The sequence below is a fragment of the Cololabis saira genome, chromosome 14 (genome assembly GCF_033807715.1).
Source record: "Cololabis saira isolate AMF1-May2022 chromosome 14, fColSai1.1, whole genome shotgun sequence".
Lineage (NCBI taxonomy): Eukaryota > Metazoa > Chordata > Actinopteri > Beloniformes > Belonidae > Cololabis > Cololabis saira.
In genome coordinates this window covers 39,822,564-39,841,081 of record NC_084600.1, presented here as the reverse complement: position 1 = coordinate 39,841,081, position 18,518 = coordinate 39,822,564, and the positions used below count along the sequence as shown (strand labels likewise).

Here is an 18,518-nt window from a genome sequence, read left to right as displayed (position 1 = left end):
GCGTGCGAAGCTGGAATGAATCACGAGGTAACGTGGGCATGAATGTGGAGGATTATAAAACAAGTAAATACTGAAAAAAAAATGGCCAAAATGTTACATAGTGTTTTTTATCATAACATGTAGTAACTATGTATTAAACCGATGTTTTTTTAAACAATGTATTCAAATACATTACTTTTCTCACAAACTTTGATATCGTACCCAAACAAAACATAGTACATACAGGACTGTCTCAGAAAATTAGAATATTGTGATAAAGTTCTTTATTTTCTGTAATGCAATTAAAAAGCCTTTTATTATTTTAATATTGCTGATTATGGCTTACATCTTAAGATTAAGATTCCCAGAATATTCTAATTCTTTGAGATAGAATATTTTAGTTTTCTTAAACTGTAAACCATAATCAGCAATATAAAAATAATAAAAGGCTTGCAATATTTCAGTTGATTTGTAATGAATCCAGAATGTATGACATTTTTGTTTTTGTAATTGCATTACAGAAAATCACAATATTCTAATTTTCTGAGACAGTCCTGTATATGAAACTGAACATGGACACTTATTGGCCTTTTTTAGAGGGTTGCAACTACTTTTAAACAGTTCAGTCCTTTCTTCTCACACTCAAAGTCCTTCCGATTGATGAGGGAGAAATATCACTTTAGTCTTAACAGATGCCCTACAAAGTTCATTTTACCACCTTCACATTTGGAAATAAGTTGTGATGGCTTTTTCTTTTATTAATCACGTTGGTTTGATGAATTAAGATGTACAGAAATACCAGAGTTCCTGCTCTTACGAACTACAGGAATGTCTCAGAAAATTAGAATATTGTGATAAAGTTCTTTATTTTCTGTAATGCAATTTAAAAAAAAAAAAAAAAAAAAAAATGTCATACATTCTGGATTCATTACAAATCAACTGAAATATTGCAAGCCTTTTATTATTTTAATATTGCTATGGTTTACAGGGTAAGAGATAGGATATTTGAGTTTTCTTAAGCTGTAAACCATGATCAGGAATATTAAAATAATAAAAGGCTTGCAATATTTCAGTTGATTTGTAATGAATCCAGAATGTATGACATTTTTGTTTTTGTAATTGCATTACAGAAAATCACAATATTCTAATTTTCTCAGACAGTCCCGTAAAAGCTGCAGGGAAACATTAGTTGTAGTTTCGTTGCAGTTGCACTCCATGGCCACTAGAGGGCAGTCGTATGAACAAAAGATCGACATGTGGCGCATTTCTCTTAAATTGTTATAAATAATAATAAAAATAAAAAAAACACGTCACATTAGATTTGCTCTGTGGTGAAACTGATGTAAAAGGTTACTTTTTTATTAACAAGGAACAGAATGTTATTCAACAGACATTTATAATTTCCTCTTTTGTATGGATATGACGCACATATCTGAACCCGCAACAAAGTTTTAATAGCGCAAAAAAAAAGACATAAAAATACGTAAATACTGGTTGCAGAAAAGTACCAAACAAGTCAACTAAACTTTTTCCAAAAGTGAAACATTTGTAGCACAACATTAAACTTATAAAAGACAATTTTAATTTAATTTAAGTGTGTCATTAATAAACGTAGCTGATCACATGCAGGTAACAAAGAGCTTTGACGTCAAAAGCTGTAAAGGATGAGTGTTTAACATTTAAACTTTTTCTACATTGAAAAATTAATTAAACAGCCGTAAGAGCAAATAAACCCTGAAAGAAAAGAAAACAATTTATCATACACATATTTATTGGTAGATATGGTAAATGAAAGTGTAATAATAATACCAGTAATGTGATTCTACTGCGTATAAGACATCTAATGGTTTCATATTTAGTGATTGAACATTTTTAATTAAATACTTTCCCATTAGCACAATATTGGAAAACACAATTAGTGGTCATGACACATTCAATTAGCTACCATTAAAAGTTTTTAGTCTTGTTTTTAGCAGAGAAAAGAGTCTGATCATGAGGCAAAGGATAAAAGCTGGTTTATTTTACTTGAGACTTACATGACACAAAACTGTAGTTTGCAGGTTGTGTGGAGTCATTTCTGTTCAAGTTACAACTGGGTTTGAACTGTTTTTTTAACTGTAGAATGAATAAATATTTTTCTACCAAATTTCCTAACATTTAACACACAAATATAACCAACATACCCATGAAAAAGCATTAAATAATGAATACGATGAAAGGCAGTAAAATGCTCTTGCTCTTGTTTAATATATTGGTGCAACTGGAAAATACTATTTACAGCTTTTTTAAATGATGCCTGTTATTAATTCTTTTTTTTATAAATAAAATACAATGAACTTCAATACTACTATCTCGTTTAAAAGATAAATGTCTTTAGTAGAAAAACTGTTAAAATATTCATTGAAAGTGTTCTGCCGGTGTACTGTCATGTTTACTTATTTATTTGTTTTTTATTTGTGTCGTACTATTTTATTTATACCATGGTTGCCTGTAAGGCGAGCCACTGATTTTGTTTGTTGTCGGCGGGTCTTTCATGTACAAACCACAAACGTGCTTGTATTTTACATCAAATCCTTCTTATAAACAAGAACAGCAACAAAACTGATGGATAAATGAGGTTAATCAATACATACAATGACTTCAAAGTAAGTAGTCTACATAGCAACAGTTTTAAACCATCGAGTATACATCAAAAAAATTATAGAGCTGATTTTCCTTAAAAAATAACCAGAAAGTGGAGCTTGTACGTCACCCTGCAACAATTTCTTATTAAGAAAAGAACTGTTACCGCTCTCGTTTGCTTCCATGTCCACCGGTACGAAACGTACCAGGCCAAAGCAATGGATTTGGGGGAGTTGGGCTTTTTTTTTCTTTTTCTTGGGCTTTTAATTTGTTCAAGACTGTCAAGGAACCACAATTTAAAACAGCCAAGACAGAACTGATGACATCTGGATCAAAAAGTTATTTTATGTCTTTAATTTCTTTTTACACGACATGCTTCATTTCTCTGATGGTGCGAATGTCCAGTGGCGTCTGGAGCCAGTTTTGCTTTGTTTTGAGCTCATTGGTGCTGCTCCTGGGAATCAAAATAAACTTCAGAGAACAATGATGAGGATCACGGCTGATCGCCGTAAAGTTTGAAACTTCATCAAAGAAACTGTTTAAAATTAGTTTTTCAGCCTTCCTTATCATCTCTACATGGCTTTCTTTCTTTCTTTCACGTTTTTATTGACGGGAATCATAAGTCCGTGGCACGTGCAACGTAACCAGACTGGATTTATCTTCTCCTGAAATAAGAAAAGTGTCAAAACATTTGCTCAGCTCTGCCAACTCTTCTGATCCGACCAAAGGATAAAATATTTCATAAAACATCAAACGAGACACAAGATCTGCAATTCTGACATGTTACAGGCAGTACTGGAGTTGAGGGGGGATGAGAGGGGACGGCATCCCCCCCTGAAATAAAAACGGTCCAAATCATCCCCCTGTAAAACTGCCATCCCCCCTTTCCATCCCTTATGTCATTTCATCAATGAATGTGGTTTTACTGCTATTTCAACATTTAGAGTCATCACCAGAAAAATAACACCAGAAAAATAACTTATTTGACCATTTTCACCTGTTTCAAGTAAATTTTCACTTGAAATAAGTAGAAAAATCTGCCAGTGGGACAAGATTTATCTTCTTATTACAAGCAAAAAAATCCTGCTCCACTGGCAGATTTTTCTACTTATTTCAAGTGAAAATCTACTTGAAACAGGTGAAAATTGTTGTTTTTTCCAGTGATGAGTCTTGTTTTAAGTGTAATGAGATTTTTTTTTACTAAAATGAGACATTTTAACTAGAAATAAGACAAATATTCTTGTTAAGATTTTGAGTTTTTGCAGTGATCCATTTTACTTATCCTGTGAAGGACAGAGTCATATTGACAAGTTCAGAAAACTGTTTTTTATTGTTGTGTTTTGATGTATTTGATGTAAGCCCAGTGGATATTTAAAGCTTACAGAAGGCTGCATTTAACTGCTGCTATGTCATTCCTGCAGTATTTCTGCAGGTGTTTTGGTCACTGCTATTATTTGTAATATATTATATTATTTGTAATCAGCACAAATTATCTGTCCCCATATGATAAAATCCACCATCCCCCCTGATTTCTTTTTACAACTCGAGTACTGCTTACAGGGTGTTATGTGAAGTATGAACAACATGCTTAAATAAAGGTGTAGCTGGTTGACGTTTGGACACAGTTAGGAGTCGCTGACAGGAGATGAACGTTTAAGTGGAGCGTCCTGCTGTCCCACCGTCTGCTCTCATCCTCCTCTTCTCCGGTGAGTAAGACGAGATGAGTCCACGCGCTCCATTCTGGCATCTTTTCATCTCTCTCTTATTTTTTTTTTGGCTCTCTTCCTCCAGGCTTTGTCATCACCTCCTCCTCTGCCTCAAATAGGCCGGAGAAAGAGGAGGATGGTCTCCATCCGTCTCCTGCAGCTCTGCTCTCTGGGAAGAGGTCAGACGAGCTGGAGCAGGACGTCCTGGACGGTGTCCACGCCGTGGCTGGACCTCCGCAGAGCTCCGTCAGCGTCCAGCTGCGCGGCCAGGAGGAACAACTTCCTGTCCTCCGTCAGGGCGTCCAGGGACAAGGCGTCATGCAGCTCCGACACGCTCACGGCGTTCGGCTTGTCCTGCAGGGAGCAGAAGACAATTTAACGGACGAGAACTTACAGGACTGTCTCAGAAAATTAAAATATTGTGATAAAGTTCTTTATTTTCTGTAATGCAATTTAAAAAAAAAAAAAATACATTCTGGATTCATTACAAATCAACTGAAATATTGCAAGCCTTTTATTATTTTAGTATTGCTGATTATGGTTTACAGTTTAAGATTAAGATTCCCAGAATATTATAATTTTTTGAGATAGGATATTTGAGTTTTCTTAAACTGTAAACCATGATCAGCAATATTAAAATAATAAAAGGCTTGCAATATTTCAGTTGATTTGTAATGAATCCAGAATGTAGGACATTTTTACATTACAGAAAATAAAGGACTTTATCACAATATTCTAATTTTCTGAGACAGTCCTTTAGCCTTTCGGAGCAAATATTTCACAACTTCAACTTATATTCTACTCTATTATTTTTATATTTTAATATTGGAAAAGAGTTTCATGAGATAGGCTATTTTATAGTTCATCTGTTCCTGAGGTTGGATTAAACGTTTCTTCTACATCTACATGAAGTAAGACGTTTATTTTTAATTTACATTCAAAATACAAAAAAATGAAGATTTAGTTATGCCGTGCAAGATTTCAGAAGTATCCACTCTCTTTTCTAAAAAGTGATTATAGGGATTCAAAATGGTAGTGTGCAATCAAATACAGATGCCAAAAATATAAAACTTTCACAGGAAAAATGCTGTTATTTTATTCAATATCACAAAGTTTGGAAAGAAAAATCCAGACTATCTAAACTATTTTGCTAAAAATGTCCATATACATACACATATATTACGACGGAGTATTAGGGCCAAACTAAGACAAAAAAAAAGGAAATTACGAGAATTAAGTCTTAATAATATGAGAATAAAGTCGTAAAATTACGAGAATAAAGCACATCGTAAAAAATATTACGATTTTATTCTCATAAATTACGACTTTATTCTCGTAATGTTACGACTTTATTCTCACAACATTATGACTTTATTCTCGCAACATTATGACTTTATTCTCGTAATTTTACGACTTTATTCTCATTATATTGTGACTTTATATTATGACTCATTATGACAAATTTTTTTTTGTCTTTGTTTGGCCCTAATACTCCATCGTTTATATACATGTGTATATATATATATATATATATATATATATATATATATACACATGTGTGTGTGTATATATATATATATATATATATATATATATATATATATAAATAAAGAAAGGTATATGTGTGATTTCCATCAAATCAAATGCAATAAAAACCATCAGAGCTCATCTTAATGGAGAGAGAAAATAACACAGCCGTCCTGCACAAACTGTTCAACCTAAGAACAGATGTCCGCCTCGCTTCTTTAAACCATGTCTTTTCCATCGTGTGGGCTGCGTCATGTCCTTCATACTGGAACGGAGTGCAGAGGAAGAGAATAATGTGTTGGTGGGAAAACGCTTGTATCACCGAAACACAACTCCTTCTCCCAAACATGAAACTGCTTTGTTTAATTATGTTGGGACTGAAGTCTTAACACTTGTTCATTCAGCCATGTCTTAACTGCCCATATCTGCAGCTTCCTAAAAGCACTTAACTTTTCTATGCATCATTTCAAAGCTTGGCAGGACCACCTTTCACAATTTATTCTTTTTTTTTTTATTTTTTATTTTTTTTTAACTTTTGGAAGTATAGTAGATATCTGCGTATGATTTCTGGCCTGCACCTGCTCTGCGGTGTTGCAGATCATTTGTGTAATTTGATTGGATTTGAAATGTTATTGTTCATCTCATGAGCAACCCACAGCCGTTGGAGGATGAAAAACTGCTCTGTTCCAACATTAGATGTGACAAATATTAATTGTATTCCTCCCTCCAGCAGTTATGCGTAACCTAACATGAGCGGCGCAGCAGCACGATGGCAACGAACACACGGTGGATACAGTTGATGATACCTCCCAATTAAAACAATAACTACCCAACATGATCACTGAAATAAGTTGAAATTGACAGAAGTTAATAATAATAATACTAAATAATAATTTACTCACAATGCTTTTGAACAGTGGCTCCACAGAATCATTAAGGAAAAGAACCTAGTAAAACTGGCCTGGACAAATTAGTTGGTACTTCTAGGAAATAATGAAAATGATGTGACAATAGTGACATGTTCAACTAAAGTGTGTCCTGTTATTAGCTTCACAGGTCAGACTGACTACTTAAAGGGTTAAAAGTCGTCTCGTGGCCACACTGCGCACAGACCAGAGAAGGCAAATGATAGAGTTGTCTGATGAGATGTTCATGTTCCCATGACTACAAGGGCCAATCCCAATGTTGCAGCTTCACATAGAAGGTGGGCAAAAACAGGCAAACACACAAGGAAACTTACAATTTTTTAAAATACTATTTATCAATCTACAATATCTAGGCCATTCAAGCCGCGCCATGTGGAGAAACTCTCGTAACAAGCAGGTTTACAGGTGACAGGAGCGGTGGGACGTTAAGCCTGAATTATGGTTCCGCGTTAAATCGATGCAGACCCTACGCCGCAGGCTCTGCGTTGGTGTAACGCAGAACCATAATTCAGGCTTTATTCTGGCGAGATCTGAAAAGACTTCGCAACAACGAGCAAGCGAGTGATTATGTACATTCACTGAGTGAATATTATGAAAGTAAAATAAAAATGCATTTTTATGCAGAAACTAACTCAAAATATTGAGTTTATTCACTAAAAAATAAGAAATGTCCACCATGATTTTTTTTTTTGAAAGAAAGAAAGAAAGAAAGAAAGAAAGAAAGAAAGAAAGAAAGAAAGAAAGAAAGAAAGAAAGAAAGAAAGAAAGAGGAGTTGAATTGGTATTTTTTTAATCGTCATTTTTATCGTTATCGGGATAAATGCCAGAAATGATCATGATACATTTTTTTGTCCATACCGCCCATCCCTACTGTCAATAGTGGATGTTGCATGGAGTTCCTTGGTCGGTGCAGCAGGAACGTCAGTCCAGCACCTCGGCCTTGTCTTTGTAAAGTGCGCAGAAGGTGCTTTTATGTGGTTTTGTAGACGTGGACAGCGATCCATGGGAAAGAGGTCATCTTGAAGGCAGCCTGCGTCTGCAGTCCTGATGTATTGATACTAATGACCTTTGGCGAGCGCTGATTCTGCCTCACAGATGGCAACGCTGCCGCCGAGCAAGCTTAACGCAACACTTCCCTCATGCACACTCAAGTTTTCAGTGGCATTTGTGAGTTCTGTACTGTAGTGCTTAACTGTTTCCCCAAACAGTTTTCCTGTGTTGTTATATAAGCTTTTGACAGTTATTCTGATCTGAGGGATCAGGGATCAACGGTAAGTAGCATACTCTCCTTCTAGGAACTGAAATTCATTCAGATTCCTCGAACCATTTAACGAGATTATCCTCTGTCGGAGGACAAATATGCAACTCCCTGCCAATGTTTCGTCGAGGATCATTGCTTTGAAACGTTTCAATGATTTTCTAACATATTAGTTGGTTAACAGGAGATCTTTTGTCCATTTCTGCTCCCCAGAAACTTTAATTTGTACCAAATCCTCATTGTCACACTTGTGATGTGCTGTGGTTTTTGATGCATTTTTCTTTTATTCCTCCAGGTAGTTTTACATGACGTACAATCTATTGATTGGTCAGAAAAAACTCAATTTCCTGCACAAATGAATGAAAATGGAGGAAACAACCGAAAGTGCAGCCAAAAGCCGGGCATACACTGTGCCATTATCGGCTCGTTTTGAGACGAATTTCCACTCTTGCAACTATTTTTTGGATTGGGCGGGATTTCGACCCAATCGTTGGTCGTGCCTCGTGCAGAATACGTGGGGTAACGACGAGAGATTAACACCTCACAACGAGCTCCCGATCACAAATCGTGTGCTCGCAAGAAGATCAAATGTGTTTGATTTGACTCATCCTTTCACAGAGAGCATGCGCAATCTCTGATGTCACGTCAAAAACTTTTATTTGTAGTTTAAAGTGTTGCAAATTCACATTACAAATCATGTTTTAATAGCAGAAAAAAAGATTGCATTTCCCACATCTAGCCAGCCAATTCCTTGTCCAATCACGACGTTGTCTAATCTTTTTTCTAAATCTAAAATCTTGTGTCCTGAAAATGCCCTAGATTCCCAAAACACAGCTTTAGTTTTTAGTCAGCCACGCACCTGCTGTTTATCATATCAAATGCTTGTTTTTCTGTGAGAAAGAGCCTGGTTCGCACGGGATTTTGGGTCCCGTGTGAGCCGAAACTTATTTTGAGAGCTTGCGGACGGGGGGGCGAACAGGCCTTTCCCCTCCCCCTCCGCAAGGTGTTGAGGGAGAGGTATAAAGACCCGGTGGCCGGAAGTGGATTTCAGAGTCTGCCGTGGGTTAGTGCAGAACGCCTGGCGCGTTTTTTTTTCCTTGGCTTACTCAAACCGGACTGTCCCCCGGCTCTCCAGTCCCTTTGTCGAGGTAAGATAGGCCTTAAAAACCTTTGTAGTTGTCTGTGATGAATATTGCTCAGCCACTTGCGGGGGGTAACTTGACAATTTATCCTAGAAAACGAGTAATTTTGTGTGTACTGCTGTCTGCGGGGGGCTGATTTATGGTTCCGCGTTACACCAACGCAGCGTAGGGTGCGGGTCGCTGCGTACCCTACGCCGTAGGCTCTGCGTTGGTGTAACTCGGAACCATAAATCAGCCTTCAGTGTGTGATCTGTGTGCTGTTCTGAACTTCTCTGCTCTGCTCATTTTGCTGGGACGCCGGGTTCCTCCGCCGAGGCACAACTTTTGTGGTATGTGTTCATTGTTGTATCTAAAAATGATGCGCAGTGCCGACCCAATCAGAAACGGTACAGATATTTTGGGATTTTTTTTATATATATATATATATAAAAAAAATTTAATTATAAAAAAATAAAGGATCCCCATAGTCTTTGATCAGGTGGGCAGGACGCACGTTTGGGTGGGCACAGCCCACCCCTGCCCCAAAACCGGCCTCGAGTTCCAGTAACAGAAGTCCGACGTAAAGATTATGATCGTATAGTGTGAGCAGACGGGTCGCATCCGAGCATCGGCTCGTACAGTGTGAGAACATAAATCGTGGGCTGTGAACTTTTGAACTCAGCGATCTAGTCGTGCAGTGTGAGATGGGGCTGAATCAAACGATTTAAAATATTGCACAGTGTATGCCCAGCGGACGTGCGTGTTACCTGCTTGTTTCCCAGGACGACCACGGGCAGCCGTGGCTCCAGCTTCAGGAGACGGTGCAGCTCGGCCTTGGCCATCGGCAGGCGCGTCCGGTCCGAAGAGTCCACCACGTACACCAGGACGTGAGTCCTCCTCAGGTAGTCCAGCCAGTAGCGCCGCAGATCCTCACCGCCACCGACTGCAGCGGTAAAAAAAGTGAAAGTTTTCACTGACGCGTCATCTAGGAATGGGCGATATTTTACCGTTCACGATAAACCGCCAAAGAAATTCCCCACAGTAAGAATTTATCATCTCGCGGTAAAAACAATAAATTCCCGTTGATGACGTTTTTGTGTAAAGCTGATTTATGGTTCTGAAAAATTTGCAAATTAGAATGTGCAAATTATGCACATTTTAATTATATTAGAAGAGGACATCAAGGAAGGAAATGAGCCAGGAAGGAAGGAAGGAAGGAAGGAAGGAAGGAAGGAAGGAAGGAAGGAAGGAAGGAAGGAAGGAAGGAAGGAAGGAAGGAAGGAAGGAAGGAAGGAAGGAAGGAAGGAAGGAAGGAAGGAAGGAAGGAAGGAAGGAAGGAAGGAAGGAAGGAAGGAAGGAAGGAAGGAAGGAAGGAAGGAAGGAAGGAAGGAAGGAAGGAAGGAAGGAAGGAAGGAAGGAAGGAAGGAAGGAAGGAAGGAAGGAAGGAAGGAAGGAAGGAAGGAAGGAAGGAAGGAAGGAAGGAAGGAAGGAAGGAAGGAAGGAAGGAAGGAAGGAAGGAAGGAAGGAAGGAAGGAAGGAAGGAAGGAAGGAAGGAAGGAAGGAAGGAAGGAAGGAAGGAAGGAAGGAAGGAAGGAAGGAAGGAAGGAAGGAAGGAAGGAAGGAAGGAAGGAAGGAAGGAAGGAAGGAAGGAAATGAGCCAGGAAGGAAGGAAGAAAGAAAGAAAGAAAGAAATGAGCCAGAAAGAAAGAAAGAAAGAAAGAAAGAAAGAAATGAGCCAGAAAGAAAGAAAGAAAGAAAGAAAGAAAGAAATGAGCCAGAAAGAAAGAAAGGAAGGAAGGAAGGAAGGAAATGAGCCAGAACGAAAGAAAGAAAGAAAGAAAGGAGCCAGAACGAAAGAAAGAAAGAAAGAAAGAAAGAAAGAAAGGAGCCAGAACGAAAGAAAGAAAGAAAGAAAGAAAGAAAGAAAGGAGCCAGAACGAAAGAAAGAAAGAAAGAAAGAAAGAAAGAAAGGAGCCAGAACGAAAGAAAGGAGCCAGAAAGAAAGAAAGAAAGAAAGAAAGAAAGAAAGAAAGAAAGAAAGAAAGAAAGAAAGAAAGAAAGAAAGAAAGAAAGAAAGAAAGAAAGAAAGAAAGAAAGAAAGAAAGAAAGATAAATTCCTGTTGATACGTGTTTGTGTAACAAACATGGCGGATCTGAGTCATTCCAGTTTTGCAGTACAGGTGTAACTCATTTAATTGGTTTTTATTAATTCAATGTAATTGGTGTAGTTTAGTATTTAGTATCTTTTAGAGCAGTGATTTGGCTCCAAAGACTGAATTTGGAGATAGATTCATAGTTAAAAAGGTGGAGTTGAATTGGTATTTTTTTTATCATCATTTTTATCGTTATCGGGATAAATGCCAGAAATTATCGTGATACATTTTTTTGTCCATACCGCCCATCCCTAGCGTCATCCTAGTTTAAATGTAGCTGCTTGGAATAAACAAGATGATCAGATGATGTAAACCGTTGCTAAAGCAGCAGCAGACTCTGGGGTTTCAGTCTCTGCAGAGGAAACTAGTTCTGAATCAACGCAGCAGTTGTTCAGTGGGGGATTTTCATAATTACATGGGGCTTTTAACTAGAAAGGAGTCAGATTTAGCTTAGCTGAAATGCTCCAAGCACTCAGATTACTGAAAACATCACACTTGTTCATGTAAGAGCGGCCGAAGCAGCTTTCGTAGAAAAGGAAGATGCTATTTTGATTCTCACAAACCGCTGCTGAGGAACAGTCTTTCCTCAATAGCACGTCAGACACTGACAGAAGAAAGCTGCCACAGTGAAATACGCTCCTTTTAAACAAATCGGCCTCGGGTTCATTCAATATTTGTGCCATATCCGATGAGAACGAGCGTAGAGAGAGAGATAAAACGAACCAGGATGGTGCTTTGCATCCTTAATGTCCAGATTTCCTCCTTGGCAAATTGGTCTGATTAAGTTTCTTCCGCCTCGCTGCCTCCAGACACATGTCCATGATTAAAATATAGCAAAGCAGCTCATTGGATTTTTATCATGAAACGTCTGTAAATCTGTGTTTTCCTCATCAATGAGCATCAACATAAAAGCGCTGGCCTGACTTTGTTCTGCTTCACTTTTATTCAAAGGCGTTTTTCTTTCTTTTTTGTGTGCAAAAGGAGGATATTTATCACTTTTAGCCTTCAGGAATGTCTCAAAACCTGCAGCCACTCATTCATCACCTTTTAAACATGGGTGGGTGATAGGCCTGTGTTGAAAAAATCGATTTCTCAATTCTAAATCAATTTTCATATTAATTCCTAAAAATCGATTCATATGTCTAAAGATCGATTTTTTTTTCTTTTATTTATTTATTTATGTATTTTTTTTTTCATCATTACATAACAACTTTTGGTTATTTTTTTGTTTATCCCCAAAAAAGGAATGTTTTGTTGGACACGAGAATAACTGGTGCCATGTTTTTGCCTTTAAATATGTTTAAAGGTATGAAAACATTAAAGTGTTAGGTTATAATTGCATAAATTGTTTATATTTCATTACTTTATATACTGTCTTGGGGTTACATTTGCAAAAAATGCTAAAAACCAAATGCTCAAAAATTAAAAACCAAAATAGACCGAAAATGGAACAAATAAAAAAGGAACGTGGGAAAAAATAAAACCGATTTCATCCGTCTCTGTTTGCTGCCCTGGATCTGTCCTTACAGCATCATTAGCTGCCTAGCTGCTGTTTAATCTCAATATAATACTAGTATTAATATGTTGCAGAACTGCAGTCATATAGCTCATGCAACAGCTCAAAAAACAGTTTTAATAACACTAACCCAAATCAATATCAGAATCGAATAGGATCGAATCAAATCTTGATAATCGATTCTGAATCTTAAGAATCGGAATCGAATCGATTCTTGACATTTCAATCGATCCCCAGCCCTAGTGGGTGAGAGTTGATTGCAAGAATTCCTCCTCTAGGAAAGTCTTCAGTGCTTCATCACTGCTTGTCCACAATTTGTAGACTAGAGCAGGTATTTAAAAATCCCTCGCTGGCTTCAGCAGAGGGGGAGTGTCGCAGTGGCCGAGGGCGTCGAGGGCGTCGAGGCTACAGCTGCACAGACCACTGATCACTTGGCAGCAAGTCTGACTTCAGGTCTTCACCATCTTGGCAAGAATTCATTAGAGAAGGTTGCTAGGAAACTGGGCAGCGAGGTGGTCTAAGCCGGCGAGATGTGGCGGCGGTAGAAACCTGCTGCTCACCTGATGCTGTCGTCTGCAGCTCGGCCTCCGGGAGCTCAGCGGGACGCCCGTCCTGCCACTCAACGGGACGCCTTATTACAGTTACTGCAAAGCAGCGACGGAGGCGTCTGGGGGTGAAGGACGGGAGCCTTTACTGGAGTTGAGGGGGGATGAGGGGGGATGGCATCCCCCCCTGAAATAAAAACGGTCAAAATCATCCCCCCTTAAAACTGCCATCCCCCCTTTCCATCCCTTATGTCATTTCATCAATGAATGTGGTTTTACTGCTAGTTCAACATTTAGAGACATCACCAGAAAAATAACACCAGAAAAATGACTTATTTGACAATTTTTTACCTGTTTCAAGTAAATTTTCACTTGAAATAAGTAGGAAAATCTGCCAGTGGGACAAGATTTATCTTCTCATTACAAGCAAAAAAATCTTGTTCCACTGGCAGATTTTTCTACTTATTTTAAATGAAAATCTACTAGAAACATCACTGGAAAAAAACAACAATTTTCACCTGTTTCAAGTAGATTTTCACTTGAAATAAGTAGAAAAATCTGCCAGTGGAACAAGATTTTTTTGCTTGTAATGAGAAGATAAATCTTGCTCCACTGGCAGATTTTTCTACTTATTTCAAGTGAAAATCTACTTGAAACAGGTGAAAATTGTTGTTTTTTCCAGTGATGAGTCTTGTTTTAAGTGTAATAAGATTTTTTTTACTAAAATTAGACATTTTAACTAGAAATAAGACAAATATTCTTGTTAAGATTTTGAGTTTTTGCAGTGATCCATTTTACTTATCCCGTGAAGGACAGAGTCATATTGATAAGTTCAGAAAACTGTTTTTTATTGTTGTGTTTTGATGTATTTGATGTAAGCCCAGTGGATATTTAAAGCTTACAGAAGGCTGCATTTAACTGCTGCTGTGTCATTCCTGCAGTATTTCTGCAGGTGTTTTGGTCACTGCTATTATTTGTAATATATTATATTATTTGTAATCAGCACAAATTATCTGTCCCCATATGATAAAATCCACCATCCCCCCTGATTGTTTTTTACAACTCGAGTACTGACGGGGGCGTGTGCACGTCCTGGGCTCCACAGCAGCTCTGCAAACCTTGTAATCGCACGACGATTTGTTTTTCTTTTCTTTCATTTAGGCTGAACCTTGAAAGAAAGTCGAGAAATACACATGTTCAACAAACAAAAACAAAAGCCTGGGAGTTGCGTGACCTCGTTTCTCCACGTGTCACACTTCAGGTCAGGTGCTTTTGCAGGTTAAACATTTGCTGGTGAATAAATGGGTCGTTTCCCGTCCCAAAGTTCAACGAAAGTGAACTTTGAGGCGTTAGGTCCAAGGCGTTTCTCACATTTATGTTTCCACTGATGACGCTGTGTCTCAGCAGTTCTCTGTTGGAAACCTGCCAAAGGTGGTTCTGTTATCTCATATATTCCCTGTTGTTGACAGGTCTGAATCCAGTTTATTGACTGCTCTTATTGATTCGTTAGTTTGTTTGAGCTTTACTCACTAAGAATATTGAATTTAAGCATTGATCTGCACAATAAATAAATGAAAAAAACGCAACCACAGGAGCAAAGCTACATCGAAAGTAAAACTAATGAAGCTGCTGGTGGGAAACATTAACCTCGATCATCCAGATTATTTCTTGAAAATGTGTTGATCGAAATATAAATATTTATAGTAATATCAGATCTATGTTTTAAAATGATGTATTATTTAATCTCTTAATGCCTGATGTATCACATATATTTCATACAAGTAATAATCTAAAAAAATATACAATTTAAAAAAAGAAATACATAAAATGAGTCAATGCACTCAGAGATGCTAAAAAATATTAATTAGAAAAATGTTACTGACAAAATTGGGGGCATTTTTTATTTCAATATACAGGACCGTCTCAGAAAATTAGAATATTGTGATAATGTTCTTTATTTTCTGTAAAATTTAAAAAAAAAAAAAAATGTCATACATTCTGGATTCATTACAAATCAACTGAAATATTGCAAGCCTTTTATTATTTTAATATTGCTGATCATGGTTTACAGTTTAAGATTAAGATTCCCAGAATATTGTAATTTATTTAGATAGGATATTTGAGTTTTCTTAAGCTTTAAGCCATGATCAGCAATATTAAAATAATAAAAGGCTTGCAATATTTCAGTTGATTTGTAATGAATCCAGAATGTATGACATTTCTGCATTACAGAAAATAAAAAGGACTTTATCACAATATTCTAATTTTCGGAGACAGTCCTGTATTTCATACAAATAATGATTAAAAAAAATATACAATTTAAAAAAGAAATACATAAAATGAGTCAATGCACTCAGAGATGCTAAAAAATATTAGAAAAATGTTACTCAAAAAATTGGGGGCATTTTTAATTTCAATATATAATAATTGAGATTAAAAAATACATGTCATCGGTCTTAAACAGTTAACATAAAAGCATATAATGCTGCCGGATGTATCATATCTGATACATTAACTAAACCACAAAAGTTGAACATTTCAACACAGAATTTAAAGGATTGAAATTATGAATCAATCGACTCCTTTTTTATTTTTTATTTTTTAAACCTAATCAGATCTCTACGCTTGTCTCAGAGATTACAGGTTTGTAACTGGTCTCCCTTTCCAGAGTAAACACCTGCCAACAAGCCTCCCCTGACATTTACCACTCAGGAATGAAGTATCCCGGGTGGGTGGCGACGCCTGCTTCTCTCACGGAGATGAGCGATGAACAAATTAGGGGTTCAGATCATGAATAAATCAGTCTCCGGATGACTCATCCCTCTGAATCAGTTCAAAGGAACTCGCTCTGAAGCAGCTCAGCGTCTCAGCGTCTCGCTCTCGGTGATTGAATAACGAGAGAAGTCATTGTGTTATTTTTAGTCCACGGCTTTCGGTCGAGAGATAATTTGGAACATTTCAGAGTCAGTCTAAGACTACACTGCAGTCGAACTGAACCCATCCGAGGTTTATAAGGAGAATATAGTGAGAGGCGCAGATTACTTTTTCATCGTCTCTGGTTTGCAGTGACAGATGTTGGCAGTGTTGGGGGAGTTAAGGAAAGAAAACAGCTGAAGTTCTGCTGTTTACACAAACAGAATAATTCCTCTTGATGGATGAGAGCAAAGGGGAGAGGCTTGTTGTAAACCAAACGAGCCGTATCAGCACAAGCGCTTTATAGCAGCCATCAAGCACGGTGGCGGAGGCTTGGTGATACGGGCTGGTTTTTGCAGCCGCAGGGCCCGGTCTCTCATTGTGGCGACCGTGAATTCCTCTGAGATCCCAAGTGTTTTATTATTATTATTATTATTATTATGAGCACTAAAAGCAATTAAAATGCAAAAAAAAAAAAAATGCAAGAAATCAATGTGCAATATGCATTAGCACTTTATACATCTGAGCATTGGAGCACTTTAAAGAAAATTGGAGCACTTTAAAGAAATAATGGGACGATGTGTAATCTGCATTGACACTTTAAATCTCTTGCACTTAAGCACTTAGCACTTTAAACATGACGGTCACTTACTGGTACCAATTGTAACATGTTTTTATTTCTTATTGATTTCATCTAGCTTAGTCCTGTTTTTAAATGTTGTTTTTCGTCGCTATATCTTGTCTTCCTTGTTTGCTGGTGTCCGATTTTATGTTTTATGTTTGGCATTGATTTGCCACAGGGACGAATGGTGGAAATTAGACTATGGCTATAACCATACATGTTTACACTTGTGTTCATTAACATGTACAGTCCCTGTCATCAAATAAATAAATTGAATTGAATTTTAAAGTCAAATGTGAGGCCGTCTGTTGGGCGGCTAAAATATGGCTCAAAGTGGTTCGTGCAACAAGGACGAAAATCCCCGAAACATCAGCAAATCTTCAACTTAAAATGAAAAAAAGGAGGGGAGAAAAAGAAGCTCAGACCTCAACCTGAATGCAACGGCCAGTTAAGACCTTGGGAGAGCTGCTTATAAACAAACGTCTGCAAACTTGGATGCACTGAAGCTACATTGAATCAAGTAAAGGACTCAAAAACAACTGCTACATACAGAGGTGTCGTGTAATTCTGTGGCATTTAGACCAAAAACATGTCACTGACGTTTTAGCAATGTCTCAAAAGGTTAATGGCATCTAATACCTATTTTAAACAGGCCTTGAATGTCTTAAAAACAAGCTTTTGATTGTTTTTTCTAAATAAATTAGAAATTCAGCCTCTGAGCCATGTCTTTATCTTCCCCGTTTCTATCCTCATTCTCTCGTTACGTAACGACGGGAGCAGAATCTTATTGGCTCGTAGATCCACATCACACTGGACGGCTCATCCGGGCGGCTGTACAGACACTGCAGAATTTGGTTGCTTTCCTCCTTCTCCGGGTTGGCAGGCTGAGGGGAGACCACTTTATATACCGTATTTTCCGCACTATAAGGCGCACCTAAAAGCCTTTAATTCTCTCAAAAACCGGCAGTGCGCCTTATATATGATCATTACGGTAATTTCTGTTACTGTAGTCAGGGGGATTGTGGGTAATGTAGTCAGGGGGATTGTGGGTAATGTAGTTGGTGTCGCCGAAGTAACGGCGCTAAAAACGTCAGGAATCGTCACAGACGTTCAAGACAACAGCAGCGACGCTGACTCGCATAATGGAGACTTTGACGAGACGGAGCAAATCTGGTTTTTATTTTGTTAATAAAGTTTGACATACGGTACTTTTCTTCTTGTTTTTCTTTTGCATTTGCTGTAGGATTTTGTAGCATTTCCATCAGGTAGATACGTAACTCAACCCCAGCCACTATAGTACGGTATTTTACCAGATATTTAGTGCGCCTTATAATGCAGTGCGCCTTATATATGGAAGACGTTTTAAAATACGTCATTCGTTGAAGGTGCGCCTTATAGTGCGGAAAAGCTACTTTATGTTAACGCAAGAAAAAACCTGTTTTTCATAATAGGTCCCCTTTAATTTTTTTTAAAAAGAAGAAGATTTTGTGGCCTATTATTAATACTTTAAGACAGGAAATGAGGGTGGGGGTAGCATGGGCTGAACTCAGTGACCGCTGCACAAGGGCAGAAGCCTCTGAACACGGGATAACCGCTCAACCAGGTGAATCATCTTTTACCCCATAATATA

At 37.7% G+C, this 18,518-nt stretch overlaps 1 protein-coding gene across 1 annotated transcript in view; it reads right to left on the bottom strand.

Moving 5' to 3' along the window:
* Positions 1-3,744: 3,744 nt before the first annotated feature.
* The window catches only part of arl10 (ADP-ribosylation factor-like 10), a 38,188-nt gene continuing 23,414 nt past the window's right edge, over positions 3,745-18,518 (bottom strand). The window contains exons 3-4 of the mRNA XM_061739189.1: positions 9,907-10,082; positions 3,745-4,661 (exon numbers count right to left, since the gene is read on the bottom strand). Coding sequence (XP_061595173.1) covers positions 4,488-4,661; positions 9,907-10,082 — 350 coding nt within the window. The 3' untranslated portion in view covers positions 3,745-4,487. The remainder of the gene's footprint in view (positions 4,662-9,906; positions 10,083-18,518) is intronic.